The sequence below is a fragment of the Arvicola amphibius genome, chromosome 14 (genome assembly GCF_903992535.2).
Source record: "Arvicola amphibius chromosome 14, mArvAmp1.2, whole genome shotgun sequence".
In the NCBI taxonomy this organism is placed as follows: Eukaryota; Metazoa; Chordata; class Mammalia; order Rodentia; family Cricetidae; genus Arvicola; species Arvicola amphibius.
The window spans coordinates 48,640,493-48,657,636 of NC_052060.1; the positions used below are offsets into that span (position 1 = coordinate 48,640,493).

Below are 17,144 nucleotides of genomic sequence, written 5' to 3' on the forward strand. Positions count from 1 at the left end.
AACACTAAGTGTTTTCAGCAATGCTAATTCTTTCCGTTCTTAACAGCACAGTATAAAGTGGGCAAAGTTTTCATCCCTGTTTTACAGACTATAAAACTAAGTCACAGTAGTTTTTACTGCCTGCCTGAGATTACACTGTTAATAAAGACAAGCCAGGGCAGGTAGCCTGCCTTCAGAGTCCCTGCACCAACCACTGTCCTGTTGATCACGACAACACATTCATCAGGATCTATAATCCTGAGCCACAGGGAGTAAAAGCAAGAAAATCAGGACCCCAACATTCTCTTTGGCTAACTTGTGAGTTCAAGGCTAGCCTGGGCTACAGGAGATACCATCTCATGAAACAACAATGAATAATGCCCCAGTTAAAATTCAGTTCTCTTTCAGCCTTACCAATGCTAGACAGGGAGGGCTAGCAGAATAGGTGAAAAACAGTGTGCTTTAGTTGTGGAGGAGTCCTCTGAGCCATCGTGTAGAGTTACTTGTGCCTATACTTAGAGCAAGTATAACTTCTGGCTCTTATTCCTCATGAGCACCAGAAGTGGCACATCAGCCGAGGGAAGGGCTCACAGTGATCACAGGTTTTCTTACCTTCAGAAGGCAGGGTGAGTGATGAAGACAGACCTAAGGACTTCACGAAAACTAGCATTGCCCCACTTTCCTCCTGGGGACATTTCTGAACTACCTGTGTTTGTCATTTGCACTAACTGCTCTCTTAGATATGATATCTATCCTTATATTGGTTTTTGAAATCTGCTTTTCTCTTCTCCCAGCTTGGCTGGAGCATTGGCCCTCATCACCTGATAAAGCATCTACAGACTGTTCAACAAAACACTTTGTACACTTGTGCAACTCCTTTACAGGTACGTGTTAGCCTTTGTGCATGCGAGAATGAAATAGCTTCCTCATGAATAAGCCCTTCTAACGTAGTTTGGGAATTCTGGGGCAGACAGATAGTCATTGAATAAAGTTCACTGGGTGTGGTGGTGCATGCCTGTCATGTTAGCATGACTGAGGCTTAATCAGGAGAGTCTTGAGTTCAAGACTGGTCCAGGCCACACAGAGACTTGAAAGCATAGCTGGACAGTATAGGAAGAACCCATGGGAGGTGGGAGCGGGCAGAGAACAAACAGTATTTGGGAAGCTACAAGGCATCTGCCTGTCTCTACCTTCTTTCTCCCTGCACTCAGTTAATTTTCCCACCTATCTATATTCTGCCCTGCCACAGGCCAAAGCAGCTTCTTTATTAACCAATGGTAATAAAACATATTCATAGCATAAATCCCACATCAGTATGTAAAGGCCTAATAGATGGTAGACTCTTACTCCCAGGTGAATCTTTTTCTTGAGCACATGCCTTAACCTCCCAAACTGTGGGATTACAGGCAAGTGCCACCATTCCTGGCCCTTAATGCATGTCTCTGTTAAACGGTTGCTATTTTTGTATACGTTTCTAGAAACAGATCTATTTATCATTCTCCTCTGAATACCCCAGATACTGATACAGTCTTCTAGTTCTAGAAGGCAGTTGAGGCACGAGAGAGTAAAACTACTGACCCCATTGAACTTGTTTGGTAGTTTCTCGTCAACGTTGTCTACCCAGTAGGAAACAATCCCATTAGTGATTCTCTAAAATAACCTTATGAAAAAGGCTCGTTCCAAAACTCTGTTTCATTATAAGTTCATTTTTATCACCTCAAAATAAAGCCATTTATTCATTGAAGATTTACTGAAGATTAGAGAGTTTACAAACAAAAAACAACTGCGCTCAAGGAGCTTAACACCCAGTAGAGGGACATAAATAACAGAGTCGCTTTTAAAATATATTATGTCAGGTTTTGACAGATACAAAGAGAAAGTGGGGAAGAAGGAAGATGTAATGATCCAGGTTGGGGCATATATGATGTCATATTGGGTAAGCCTCATGGAGAAAACAGCATCTAGTTAACCCAGAGAAGAGCCCTGTGGCCTGAGAGAACAGGCTGAAGTAGACAATATAACTGTCATATCATAAACATAGCTGCTGGGATGAGGTCACCAAGGAGGAAGGGTAAGAGAGCCTTAGATTTGAGCGGTAGCTGGAAGTCAAATCAAGTTGGCCCACATATGTCACTGTTAGGACTGAGGGACATGGGACGCTGTGGCAGTTTTGATCGTAAGCTATCAAATGGAGTCTGGTGCTTCGCTGAGGGAGAAGGGAAGGGAAGAGTTCCACGAGAGAAATATTAGTGGATTAAACCAAGGTGAGAACAGCAGAAGTGATGAAGAAAGATGGGACTCTGGACATAGCTGGAAGATTAAGTCAGTGGTGTTTGTCACTGGGCGACATAACCAGGCTTGAGCAAGAGGAATCCAGACGCACTTAGCACAACCATTTGTGTCTCTGTGCTCTGGATTTCCCAGGGCAATGACTTCTATAGTCAATGAACAGATTGCTCATAGAGGTACAGCTGAGATCCTAGAATGTTTCCTTGAGCATCTTAGTCTATATTTCAGGAAAAATCCACAGACAGCTGTGTTTGGATGCTGATTTCCTAGTGTTGAAGAGTTGCTGATTCTGTCTTACTGCTAAATTCTCCTGCCACAGACTTCCCTGTAGTCTTGCCCCCTTCCCACCGCATCATGCTCTGTCTTTTGCTTCAGTTCTCTCACACAGAACAGATTTTTCCCCTGCCCTTTCCACCTCCCCTCTCTACCCACCCTTCAGTATGCACTAATTGGAGGTTTTACGAAAGCCAGAGCCACACTTATGTTGTGAACTGTTTCGTCCCCAGCTCTTACCGAAATGGCTCACTTTGCCTGCCAACCCTCTAGCCTTCTGTTTGGTAGAACTTTGTGCTGAATTCCTCCTGTGATTATGACTTATTTTTATCGTCCTGCCCTGACATGTTTCTCAGGCACCTGCCTGATCCTTGCTGGCTTAGTCTGGGAAAGTCATTGTAACAAAATTCTAGAGATTTTGTAGCTAATAAAGAAAGGAATTTGTTTCTCCTGGATCTGACCATCACGGCCAGATAAGGACCTGCTACCTCATAGGTGTTCCTTTTCCAGTGTGTTCTCCCATGATGGAAGTGGTGCTAGTACCATTCCTGGGGCCTCTAGTCTTCTGGCCTAATCACCCCCAAAGGCCATACGTGCCAATGCCCATACCTTGGAGACCAAGAACTCACCATATGGAGTAAGAGGAAAACAAACATTAAGTTCTTTGCTCTATATTTTTGGTTTTTCTTGGTCCCACTTCTCTGTTCTCTTCTTGAGTCGCCACCGCTGGAGGAGTTAACCCCACAGTCTAGATACTTGTTTTTAGTCCTCATTTCACTTACACCGCCTTGCTGTGGTCAGGATGATTTTAGCATTTCCTCTGAGGAACAAGGAACTTGTATTGGCTTGTCTACACAGCAGGCCGGCTTTAATTTCCTCCTGTGCTGTCCTAGGTAACGGGAAACACTGACTCCCCGTCACCTCTCTGGACATTCTCTAGCTTGAGATTTAACAAACTGGATGACGGCTCACCTCAGTAGAAAACAGTTCATGTCTTTGTTACCAAGGACACCATATTTATGTGACACCTCTTTTTTGGTTTGGATTTCTATGTCTTCCTTTGTTTGTCATATTAGATTTAAACATTTACATAGAACTTCCTCCATTAACCCATGGAGCTGGATAGTTCACAGGAATCTGGCTGTAACTTCCTGAGTGACTTCCTTGCCACAAATCTTAATCTTAAATAACCTTTATTTATTCTTCCAGTAAATTGAGCCATAACTGACTTTACCATGCTCATCCTTCCCTTTTATATCTTAACATGCAGGCAGCCTTAGCCCAGGCCCTTTGGACTGATATCAAGCGCATGGATGACCCAGAGTGTTACTTTAATTCTCTGCCAAAGGAATTAGAAGTAAAAAGAGATCGGATGATCCGTTTACTTAACAGCGTTGGCCTGAAACCCATCATTCCTGACGGGGGTTACTTCATCATCGCCGATGTGTCTTCCTTAGGTTTGTGAAGCCTTTGCTATTTCACATCACGTGTATGTTTGAAAGGAAAGCAGAGACATATGAGGGAAAGGTGCCCGAGCCAGAACGCATTTTATCTCTAGAAGGGATGATTGCAACAATTTCAACAGCTCACTTTCCCTTCAGAACTTTTACCTGAATTTTCACTCTTGGTAAATTGCTATCAGGTCGGTGTTGTTCCAAAGTGTTCTCTTACAGAACTGTTCTCACCGTGTTCCAGGGTGTACCTGGAAATTCTGAGTGTGAAGCGGTACACTTGAAATAGTTCATGAACATTTTTCTAACTTTTCTAAATGCTGTTTGGTAGATGCTGTGAAGCCTCAGGGAATACCTGCTGTTTGCAGAGGTGAATGCTGGGAATAGGGGAGTGATTGACATCCGTTGAGAGTCTACTATATGCCAGGCTTTCAAATACCGTCTTCTAGAAAGCATTGCTAGTGCCACCTTTGCAGGCAGGAAGGCTTACAAAGCCTTAAGTAACTTCCCAGAATCATGTATCTGGAATATCCACAGTTCTGCTTTCAACACATGGCAATATTGACTTCTTTTGCATGGGGCATGGGCACCAGCCAAGGCTCATGTGTGGAGGGCAGAGGACAGCATTGGAAATCACTTCTCTCCTTCCACCATGCGGGCTCTGCGCCTTGACTTCAGGTCACTAGACTTGCCTTCAACTGATGTTGATCACATAATCCTGACCTGTCACCCACAAATCTTCAAGCTGGAAGCATAATAATGTTTTACAAGAATCTTGTTGGCCTTGGCGCCAACTATGCAGATCTGTCTACAAGATCTGGGATTTGAGGACCTTAAAGAATGGATGGGTAAGATTACAGTCAAACACTACACACAACCTTGCTTCATTTAGTGTACTTTCTTACATAAATGTAACAACGAAAACCATGATCCAAGGAAGGTTGTTTGAATTCAGAAAAACATGATCAGAAAAACATGTAATCCAATACCAGTAAGCACAAACTAAATATTAACATCCTGAATATTAACAGCCCTCTCCCAGAACTATCTCAGGACAGACCAGTCTTAACACAGTTGCCTGACACATGCTATAGATTGTATCTGGGAAAGCAAGAAAGCAAGGCAGAGGACCCTATCTAGATTCGGGGCACATTGAGGACGGCACTCAGCATATCCTTTCCCCAGATTGGATTCTTTAGCTATGTTCTGACATCCAACAAGAATAAACATACCTTATAGATTGAATGGTAAATGTTTGTCACAGGAGGTGTGAAGCGGCCACATCCAAGAGTAATCCAGGGACAAATGCGCCTGAGGTAGAAGGCCCTCCGCCTCTTTTCCTGGAGCCACTTAGCGTTCCCCAAGGCGTTGTTCACCATGTGTCATTCCCTTGGCCATGTTCCGACAGTTCTTACACAAAACTTATATTTCTTTAATACTTAAAAATATTATTAATAATAAATCTTTGATATTCATTATCGATTAATTATGATCACCCTAATATGGTTTTCAATATTTTAGATTGTAGTAACATTATATGCCACTGAATTTGAAAAACTGAACTTTCTCATTTATGCTAAATTTTAGAAACCTAGAGGGAATAAAGGAAAATTCAAGTTTATGTGACAAATGAATGATTGTAGATTAGTTTTTTTGTGGGGGGTGTAGCAGCATGAACATAGATTCATTAAGAGAAAGTGGGGACGCTCCTGAAGTAGGAGGGGGCTCCCTTAGCTCTGTATTCATGTAGGAATCATTTTGCTATACACAAGCATTAGACATTAGTAATTTTTTTCATTATAACAGGTTTCAGAGAACTGAGATGCGAGACTTTCTTGTAGTTGGGGCTCGAAGTCCCTTTCCAGGAAGTGGTCACAAGTACTGGCCCCACCTTAGGGTGCAGGGAAGGCTTTCATGGGTTTTTACAACGTGCCTGTCCCAGAACACACCCTTATCTTGGTGAAGAGCCTTCTGTACCTCAGGAAACTTGTTTAGACTGGGGCACCCTGTGGCTCTCGTCTGACCCTTGTCCAATTTCTTCCCACCAGCTACTCTTTCAATTTCAAATCTTCAAGGTTTTCTACCCAAGTTCACTTACTGAGAAAATAGGTGGTGCACACTTGGGAAATGACCCTCGAGGTTCTCCGCTGGATCCAGCTTTCCCAAGACAATAGACTCGAAGGAAGGGTTTATCTCAGAGTTGCACTAAGCACCCTTTCCATGTGTCTGAGCCAGCGCATCCTGTGCCCACATCCTGTTCAAGTCTGAGTTCTGGATACAGTATGGTTAGGTAGGAGCCAGAGGATTTGGATGGAAAGCCTTTTCTGATGTGGAAATGAGAGGATATCCACTCTTTATGACACACTACCTATGGGGGAAATATTAACATCTCAACCTCTCCTCACGAACAAACTTTAATTTACTGTGTATGGATTGTTTCCTATACTAGAATTTAGTTCTCCCCCCTTTCTAGAGATAAAAATTAAAATTTCATCTAGTGGTAGCATCAGAATAAAAGTAGCCAGGGGACTTGGAAAGGAGAGATGACTCAGTGTATATGAGCACATATTGTTCTTTCAGAAGATCAGAGTTCAGTTTCTGACACCCAAGTTAGGTAGCTCACAACAGCCTGTAACCCCAGCTCCAGGGATCACACTCCCTCTTCTGGCCTTCTTGGGTAACACACACACACACACACACACACACACACACACACACAAAACCCATGTACACTCCCATATGCATACACACAATTAAAATCAAAATAAATAATTTAAAAAGAAAATGAAAGTAGCCAGGCATGGTGGTACACATCAGTAATCTCAGCACTCAAGAAGCTAAGGCAGGATGGTTGTTGTGTGTTCAAGGCCAACCTGGGACACATAGTCCCATACAGCCTGAACTACCGTGGGAAATGCTATTGCAAATTTTATAAAGAGAAAGACTAAAGGCAAAATGTAATTACCATTACACCTTGCAATGCAGGACAATGGAAGACTAACGGTTATTGAAAACATATGGTATGGCAGGTCTTGTATTCAGAACTCTGTTACTAGCACCTTCTCATGAGAGCCATGTGCCATGGGTGCTGCCACATCCTCACTGATAGATAACAAAGCCTGGCATCATGCCATTTCTTTCTGGAGAAGCAGCGCTCTCCGGGGCTTCCCATGCCCTTCTCTTCCTGTGCTGGCAGCTACATGGACATGCATGGTCCTGTGTGTGAGTGCTGCCTCAGTATGCAGCGTGTCGTGTAGACACCAGCGCAGTGAGTCAATGACCTCGACGGTTCTGGGTGAAACCTGTGTGAGTCAGGAGAAAATCTGAATCGTGACGCGCTCGCTTCAGTGGGGCCCTTGTTGTCACAGACACAGTCCTTCCTCAGCTCCGCTTTCCCTGTGGCTGCAGATGCTGACCTCTCTGACATGAAGGGTGACGAGCCTTATGACTACAAGTTTGTGAAGTGGATGACAAAAAACAAGGTAACATTCACCGGCCCTTCCGGGGCTGTGTCGTAGCTAGCTTATCAAGGAGCCTGTGTGTGTGCTTTGAGTGACACTTAATTCTAGCGTTGTTTCTCCTCCTTTTCTTTATTTTAAAATCTTAGTTTAGCTGAGCTTCGTTTTTTTGAGACAGAGTCTCACTGTGTAGGCTCGGCATGCCTGGACCTTGCTGTGTAGACCGGGCTAGCCTTAACTCTGAGAGATCCGCCTGCCTCTGCTTCCCCAGTGACAGGCAAATGTACTGCCCTGATTCCAGCTTTAATCCAAACAGTCCACTTAGGGCTCTTTGAGGGATTATAAAAATATTTTTCTTTTTAAAAAATTATGACAAAACAGTGTCTATTTCTGGTGTCTGTGGTCTCTTCGGTGACATTTGGAATGGGTGTAGTTTCTCTATTACATCATCTCCCTTGTTTTTCCAGAAACTATCAGCCATCCCTGTTTCAGCCTTCTGTGACTCGCTGTCTAAGCCACAGTTTGAGAAGCTGGTGCGGTTTTGCTTCATTAAAGTAAGTTTCTGTATTCTCATAAAAGTATCTTACATTCCAACTTACAAAGCACCTTCTTTCCTGCTTCTAAAAATGACATACAAAGTGACTTTTTTTTAAACTTTGACTTGGTGCCATGAAGTTAACTGTAAGTCAGTATTCAGCCTCTGTTTGCTGTTATTGCTGTTTTCAGCTTACTTGTTCATTTGTGGTTTCTTGAGACAGGATTGCCCTCGACTTGTGACAATCCTCTCGTCTCAGTCCTACATGTGACAATCCTCTGGTCTCAGTCCTCCACGTGTTAGGAGCCACCGTCCTTGAGTCATCGTTTTTGGGGGGAACCAATATAATCCTACCCCCTCTTCTAGCCTCTGTAGACGGATATCTGCACACCGGTATCCTTACATGTGCGGCCTGTGCTCACACAGACACATTCACATACACGTGGCTTTTTTTTTTTGAGACAGGGTTTCTCTGCAGCTTTAGAGCCTGTCCTGGAGCTAGCTCTTGTAGACCAGGCTGGTCTCGAACTCACAGAGATCCGCCTGCCTCTGCCTTCCGAGTGCTGGGATTAAAGGCGTGCGCCACCACCGCCCTGCACACGTGGCTTTTTTTAAAAAGGAAAAATGAATTCTTGCCGGGCGGTGGTGGCGCACGCCTTTAATCCCAGCACTTGGAAGGCAGAGGCAGGCGGATCTCTGTGAGTTCGAGACCAGCCTGGTCTACAAGAGCTAGCTCCAGGACAGGCTCTAAAGCTGTAGAGAAACCCTGTCTCGAAAAACCAAAAAAAAAAAAAAAAAATGAATTCTTAAAAATGAAAATGAAAGATGTCTCTATGGCTAACTAAGAGCATTCATAACTGTTAGACTATCCTAGAAGATCTGCTGTTCTCAAGATGTTATTGCTAGGCTATAGAGTAGCTCAGTGGAGAAAGCACTCGCTGAGTAAACATGAGGACCAGGGTTCTGATCCCCAGAACCTACATAAAAGCAAGATAAACAAGGCGGTGGCCTGTAATCCCAAGATTCTAAGGCAGAGGCTGTGCCCCGAGACCCATCTGACAGCTACACTAGCCCATAGTTGGTGAGCTGTGGATTCAGGGAGAGACTCTGCTTCAATATATAATCATGAAGAGTAATAAGAAAATTATCAACGTCAGTTTCAGGCCTTCATAAGTTTGTATGAAGGATACACACACATGTATCCATATACAAGCAAAACAAGCACATACCATACATACATACTACATGCTTGTTATGGCTACTCAAAACACTGTGACTGAGACCGAAGCAATCTCTATATTAACTCCATTCAACCAAAGTCTACCTAATATAACATAAATACTTTGTTTTGTTTGGTTTTTATATTTGTTATTTGAGACAGGGTTTCTCTGTGTAGCCTTGGCTGTCCTGGAACTCACTGTGTAGACCAGACTGGACTTAAATGCTCAGAAATCCACCTGCCTCTGTCTCCTGGGTGCTGGGATTAAAGGCTTGTGCTGCCACCACCCAGTGGTAAATACTATTTTTTACAACAGAATAAAGTGAATATTGATTGACTAAAGTGTAAAAGAAAAAGAAAATAAAGCATACCATCATAATGACTGAGCCTAAAAAAAAAAATCTAAGCCCTAATGTCCACTTACAATGGAGACATATCCATGTAAGTCTTGCTCAAAATACTGAATACTGTATTTTGAAAATACATTTACCACAACCACACCATTGAACAGTGTATCTAGCAATGTAGACAGCTGGGGTAGCCACCATTTACCTTTTTGATCACGAGGCTCCTTGCTACATACAGCCCAGCATTAGGAAAGAGAATGAAAACATCCTACCATATATCATCAGCTCCCCCAAAACATCAAAATTCAAATCATGGTTGCTACTGAATATCTGTCATCATAAAATCAAAACATAGCCAACAAGCTACCACAAGCCAGAGGCCATCTTTATAAACACATTGTTTGAAAATACAAACATAATCACCTAAAGGAAAAAGTCACCCTAAGGCTTCAGTTTTTTGTGGGAGTGGTAGCCTACAACCTTTAATCTCAGAACCCGGAAGCAGACAAATCTCTGAGTTCAAGGCTAGCCTGATCTACATAGTGAGTTCCAGGACAGCCAGGGCTACACAGAAAAGTTCTGTCTTGAAAAACAAAACAAAACGTCAGCTTTAATCCAGTAAGCACAGCCCTACCCCTTTTCTCTTCTTGGAAATAACTCAGGAGAGTTGTAAAATGATTTCACAAATTACCCAGTGTGTAGGGAATGGTTGCCAACCGTCATAAACGTAATGCTTGAAGGAAAGGATACCTAGAAAGGATCTGTGTCTCAAATAATAGGCGAAGCCAATAGACCAAGAACAGTGGACTAAGAGCAGTAGGGAAGAAACAGGACCCAAGTCTGCAGTCATGTTATGTGAACACGGTGAGCCTGGGTGGAAAGGAAAGTCGAGTTGGGCTGTGATTTCCTCATTCATCTGTCAGTCTCGCCAAAACTTGCATTGGGGCAATATGGAGGAAAGGTCTTCAGTTAGGACATGGAGTTAATTCCCAGTTGGCTGACCTCACCATCTCTACATGACTTGTATTAAACGTGTTGATGAAGAAGAGAGAATTCTGTTGTCTTCTAGCACTGCCCAGTTCCTCCTTGCTGAACATCTGCACATCCCTGGGACTGGAAAGGGGTCTCAGCCCTAAAGAGCACTGGCTGCTCTTCTAGAGGACCTGGGTTCAATTCCTAGAACCCATATGGCAGCTCACAACTGTCCAGTTCAAGAGGATCCAACACACTCATACAGACACACATGCAGGCGAAATGCCAATGCCCATGAGATAAAAATTTTAAAAGACATTTTAAAAATCGACAAACCCATCTTCAAACCACATGGTGGCATATTCACTCCTCAGATGAATGGGAGCAGTGTGTGCACTGGCAGGGAGAGCTCACGGTGGGCATCCAGTCAGGAATCTATCATAACGACAAAGGAATGAGATCCACGTCTTCCAAGGACATAGTAAGGGAAAGGAAAGGCACATGAACAAAACAACCTTTAGAGTAGTCACTGGGAAAATGAATGGTGCCAGGGAACAGTTAAAAGTTGTGACATTTGGGGTTCAGTAGGCTGAGGGTTGAGAGTGTGGGAAAGTGGTAGGTGATGAGACAGGAAGATGGAGCGGGAGCTACTGGACAGCAGGTAAGAAACTTAGAACATAAAGGGATTGGAAATTATGGTAACATTGGAAACTCTGAGTGCTTCAGAGTTGAGGGAAGTAAAAGAATGTGGAAAAGAACATAGAATTGAAAAATAACAGGGCGGGGCTGGAGAGATGGCTCAGAGGTTAAGAGCACTGGTTGCTCTTCCAGAAATCCTGAGTTCAATTCCCAGCAACCACATGATGGCTCACAGTCATCTGTAATGAGATCTGGTGCCTTCTTCTAGCATGCAAGTGTGTATGCAGGTAGAACACTGTATGCATAGTAAATAAATAAGTTCTTTTTAAAAAATAAAACAGAAAAAGAACCTGGAATTTTACAATATTAGAGAAAATTTTAGAAGCAGAAGAAAAATGAAATATGTCGTTTCTGAAAAAGTAAATAAAAGTCGAACAAACAGAACTTCAAGTAACTGTACAGTTTTTTTTTTTTCAGAAATGCTTCTGTTAGCTAAATGTTTGAAAAGTCTCAAAAGGATCTAGAATAGAATCCCAGTGCTGCCTCTGGGGAAGAAAATAGAGTGGCTGAGGAGGCGTGAGGGAGGATGGCTGACCTAAAAGCCAACTTTGAAGGGCTAGGGAGATGGCTCAGAGCTAAAAGCACCTGGAGAGAAGCGTGAGAACCTGAGTTGGTATCCCAAGACTCATGAAATAAAAGTAAAAATTCCTAAAGCTGATAGAGTCCTATATGCCTATAATCCTACATACAGCATGATGGGAGGCAGAGGTGGCAACCATGGCAGTCCTGGTACAACCATGAGACCTCATCTCAAAGTGGGAGGTGAAAGCCAATACCCGAGGTTGTCTTCTTCCACACATGCCTCTCACACAGATTCACACACAGACACGCACACCTGTGTACACACAAAAGATGATATATTTGAAGTGTAATCAGCGTGATTTTATAGTTTCTAAACGATCATCTCAGAGTAAAATATCTACTGAACTGCTAACGATAATCCACCATCCCCAAATATTTCATCATGGGTTTCCCACCAAGGACATTCTCCAAACCCTCTACACACTGCTCTCCGCACCATGAAGTTAACTTTGACGAATCATTCATCCTACCCCTCAGCTCCTAGCCAAATCTCACCTACCATCCCGTAAAGTCTTCAGAACAAGCAAGCAGTGGCACTTGGGCCAGAACCGTTTCACTCTGTCTGTCTGTCTGTCTGTCTGTCTGTCTGTCTGTCTGTGTCAAGGCCAGAGCTGTGTGTTGCACTTAGTTGTCATGTTGAATGGATCTTCACATTTGACCTTCACTGCCTTGACACTGAAAAACTCACCAGCCAATTACTTTAAGGAAAACCACTCCATTTTGGCCTGATGCTCCACTGTGGTTCAGCTCAGACTGTTCAACTTGGTAGGAAAACCACAACAGTGATGTTGACGCATGGCTGTTGATTTCAGACAACTGATTAAGATGGTGTATTCATTCATTTCCAGTAGAGTTAGAGTTTTCTATTAAAAATATTAACTATTTTGAAGAAATTGCTTTGAAATTACAGTAATGGTCCATATCTCACTAAGTAACTTAATCATTTTACTTATTCATTGGTGGCAGTAAAAACTCAAAGATTTCTGTCTCATTTGATGAGTTATAATTTATCATTGCACCTATTTTTATTTAAATTTCTACAGAATAACGCCACTATGGGTCACTTTGAACTGACTTCTGTTTCTTTTGCTGTGTTACCATCACGTTGGGTCATTCTCTGAACTTTCTACACCTGGATTGGTTTATCATTCTCTAATCTGGAACCAGCCATTTCCAATAAGTCTGGTTCTTTTTAGAGTAAGGCTTTATGTGTGTGTGTGTGTGTGTGTGTTGGTGGGGGTGATGTTTTTGGGTGTAGGGGTTTTGTTTGTTTGCTTTGTGTGTGTGTGTGTGTGTGTGTGTGTGTTGGTATCTTGCCTGCATTGTATGTCTGTGTATCACACATGTGCCTGGTGCTCACAGAGGCCAGGGGAGGAAGTCAGATCCCCTGGAAGTGGAGTTACAAATGGTTGTGAGCCACCATGTAGCTTCTGGGAACCCAACGCAGGTCCTTACTGAGAGCAACAAGTGCTCTTAGTTACTGGGCTGGCTCTCCAGCCCTAGAGCAAGAGTTTTTCCTTTAAATCAAGGTCTAGGTGCTGAGAGTGTTCAGTGCTGTTGTGTGTTGCTGTTTGTAGACCCTCCCATCAGGCAGAGGTAGAGAATACATAAATGCATTTGTGCTCATGCACATTTACATATGTCAGTCATCATCTGTAACAAAAGGTGATGAGCAGCATACTCCCACAAATCTCTGCTCATCAAACTGCACGATATTCAAGTGACTGATAGAAATAGACACTATCTGTCTATAACGTGTGCACATCCTTCTGTATACTTTACATCGTCTCCAGGTTATTTATAATCTAATATAAAGTAACATCAAAAGAGATGTGATAGCGTATTGTTTGTGAATCCTAACAAGAAAAAGAAATGTGTTCCTGCTCGCTGCAGATGTAATTCCTTCTCCCACATACTTTCAGTAATCGGTTGGGTGAGAAGCAGAACGCTTGGGTAGACAGAACGGATTGCATATATACTTACATCTGTATTTATTTGTATCCAAATTTATTGAAAACTATCATAGGGTTAATTGTATTTTTTTCCATTTCTATTTGTAGCGCCCTTCTTCAAGAGTGAAACCTGATTCCCATTATTTAATTACTTGATACCTCTGAATTGATTGATCTCTGACCAATCGCGCACACACACACACACACACACACACACACACACACACGCGCGCGCGCGCGCGCGCGCGCGCGCGCCTCTCAGTGGATGAGTCCGGACCCTGTTCTACCATTCTCCCACAGAGGCGCCTTCCTCGCAGTTCCTTTGCCCCACACAAGGCATTCTCTCTCTGGTCTCCCTTTCAGACTCTCAGTCCTCATGGCAGCTGCTCCCCTGTTCCATTCAGTGTCAGTGCCCTGCTTGGCTACCCTCCCACACAGGTGCCTCACTGTCAGGCCAGAACCTGCACCAGCTACACCATCCTACTCTAGGCTGCTTGGCTCCCAGCCTCCAAATGTGGATATTCTCTTCCCTCAGCTCCAGTAGCTGGCTTTCCTGCCCAACCATTTTGGTAGAAAGGGCAGAAGGGAAAATAAAATAGATAGGGAGGGAGGGAGGGAGGGAAGGAGGGAGGGAGGGAGGGGAGAAAAGCACAAGACGAGACCTTCAGTTATAGCTGTTCCATTTACTCTCATATCATAGACATGCATTGATGGGCTAAAGAGATGGCTCAGCGGTTAACAGCACAGGCTGTTCTTCCAAAGGTCCTGAGTTCAATTCCCAGAAACCACATAGTGGCTCACAACCATCTATAATAAAATCTGATACACTCTTCTGGCATTCGGGCATACATGCAGACAGACCACTCATACCTAAAAATATACATAAGTAAATAAAATGTAATAAAAACCATATTGCCTATTCAACAGCTAAGAGGATTCGTTTACAATAATCATAGCAGTTTTTCCCAGAGTATTGACTAGAATGACTTATTTTTCTTATTGAAGGTCAACTATAGTAAATAACTCAATGTTCACAGATAAGGAAATAAAGCCTGAGTATATGATTGGATTTTAATGGTAGCCATTAGAACTAAACATAAAAACTGCCATGACAGGTTGTCTTGGGGAATGGAGGGATGGACAGGGAAATGGGGGGAGGCAATATTGGTTTTCAATATTATCGTCTCTGAACTCATGACTGCTTTCTCTAATTATAATTAATTGAATAACTGCTTTCAGTTTTTTTAGATTTTGCTTTCTTTTTAGAGTATGTTTATTTGTGTGTGTGTGTGGTGTGTGTGTGTGTGTGTGTGTGTGTGTATTCATGTAGGACAAGAGAGATTCACCCTATCCCCTGGAGCTGGAGTTTCAGGCAGTTTTGTGAGCCACCCACGCCACATGAGTCCTCTGTAAGATTAGTACATGCCTTTAACCTCTGAGCTGTCTTTCCATTCCTCCCTCACGTTTTGTTTTTTGCATTTGTGTTTTTACTTTGAAACTGTTTCTTCACCTAAAATTAAATATTTTCTTATGCCTTCTATGGTTTTTGTTTTGTTTTGTTTTTTAGAGACAGCGACTCTCTATGTAGCTCTGGCTGTCCTGAAACTCACTCTGTAGACCAGGCTGGCCTCAAGAGATTCCCTGCCTCTGTTTCCCAAGTACTAGAATTAAAGACCACCGCCACCACCACGTGGCTTTATCTTCTATATTTAAATATTGCTCTATATTGAGTTCATATTAGTATTTAACAATACGATTCTTTTATTAATTTCCAGAAAGATAGCACACTGGATGCTGCTGAAGAAATCATCAAGGCATGGAACAACCAGAAGTCTTGATGTGAAATCGGTGCTAGTGTTTCCAGTCTCTTTCAAGGGCTTTCTACTCAGTGCTGCCACCTCGTGGGTACTAAGAAGAAAACATCTCAGGACAAACATTTCCATTGCCTTTCCAAAATGAACCCCATTCCTAACAGTAGTCAGTAAATTCTGATTTTATTCGTCTGGAATATATTAAAACACCCGACTCGGTAATTTTGTGAGAGTCAGTTTCTCTATCTTGCATTTTCTCACAAATGGAAACAGAAATCCCATTTACATTTCCCGTACCTTATGTGGTAGCATTAGCCCGCAATACCAGCACTTGGGAGGTAGAGGCTGGAAGTCATCCTGGACTACATGAGACTCTCTCAATAAATGAAACAAACAAAAATAACACATACTTCATATGACACGTGTCTTTGAGGATTACTGGCCCAGTCTGTAGAAAGCATAGTAAACAAACTACAGACACGCGGGTGTCAGCCAGTTTCACTTCCCCATAGCATTGGAACCAGCCAGCTATGTGGGTGCCTCCAGCTTCCTCCCAAGGACACTGAACTTTGCTCCTGGCTTTGCTTCTCTGTTACAAGCACTGCCATTCCTTGGGGTGGCTTTGAGGTCTGTAAGGGCAGCCCAGGTTTCTCATCCCTTGACCTTGTTGCCTCTGCTGACGTTCACCTCTGCACCGACTGAGCCACCCACTCCCTTGGCCACACCTTGACAGTGTCTTCACTCCAGGCTGGTTCACCTTTGAGATGTAAAGTCACCTCTGTAACCACCTGTCCTCTAGTTCCCGGTTTCCTGAATTCCTCCCGTCCTCCAGCTCCCGTTTTCACGGCTGTGTTCTCTCTCCCCTCCCCCTCCTCTTTCTCCCTCTCTGTCCCTTTTTAAAATTACTGCAATTCGGAACCCAGTGTTTCTCAGAAAATGGTCCATAGGCCTCTTACGTCAGCATCAACTAAGAGCCTTCTTAAAAGAGATTCAGACTCTTCCCCTGAGAGCTAATAAATAATCCCAGGACCCGACCCCTCTTCTGGTGATTTTTACACAGATGACAGTGTGATTGCCTCTGCTGTACTTCACTGGGCCTTCAGTGTGATTCCTATTAGACTTCACAGCTACCTACGCTCATGTCCTCGCCTTCCCTGGGCTTCATTGTTCTATCATGCTGGTCAGGACACTTATCGCCATGCTGCTTGAACTTGCCCAGCCAGCCAAAAACGAGAACTCCACCCGGTGGGGTTGAAGTTCTATGCCTGCACCAGGGTTGCTGGGCACAAGCGGGTATACCCTAGCAGCTGTGAGTTCACCTCCTTAGCCTTTGATAGTGAGTTTTCTCTACCTGTGACCACATCAGCGACTGCTAATATTCTCTGTGATAGGAAACCAAAAACATCCACTCCCTTGTCTTCTTCCCACATCACGGCCTACCACCAGCAACACAGCTAAGTCTGGGCAAAGTCAGAAACCGCTTGTGATATACCTGACCTGGCATCTGTCCTTCCTTCATCCACATAGTAACAAAGGTCATCCACGAACCTGTCCAGGCCCCACAAGTCGCAGGTAGT

At 43.4% G+C, this 17,144-nt stretch overlaps 1 protein-coding gene across 7 annotated transcripts in view; it reads left to right on the plus strand.

Moving 5' to 3' along the window:
• The window catches only part of Kyat3 (kynurenine aminotransferase 3), a 42,900-nt gene extending 27,111 nt beyond the window's left edge, over positions 1–15,789 (plus strand). For all 7 annotated transcript variants that reach the window (XM_038311304.2, XM_038311302.2, XM_038311297.2 and 4 more), the window contains 5 exons: positions 774–863; positions 3,812–3,998; positions 7,401–7,474; positions 7,918–8,004; positions 15,532–15,789. In XM_038311304.2, coding sequence (XP_038167232.1) covers positions 774–863; positions 3,812–3,998; positions 7,401–7,474; positions 7,918–8,004; positions 15,532–15,594 — 501 coding nt within the window. In that variant the 3' untranslated portion in view covers positions 15,595–15,789. The remainder of the gene's footprint in view (positions 1–773; positions 864–3,811; positions 3,999–7,400; positions 7,475–7,917; positions 8,005–15,531) is intronic.
• Positions 15,790–17,144: the final 1,355 nt, after the last annotated feature.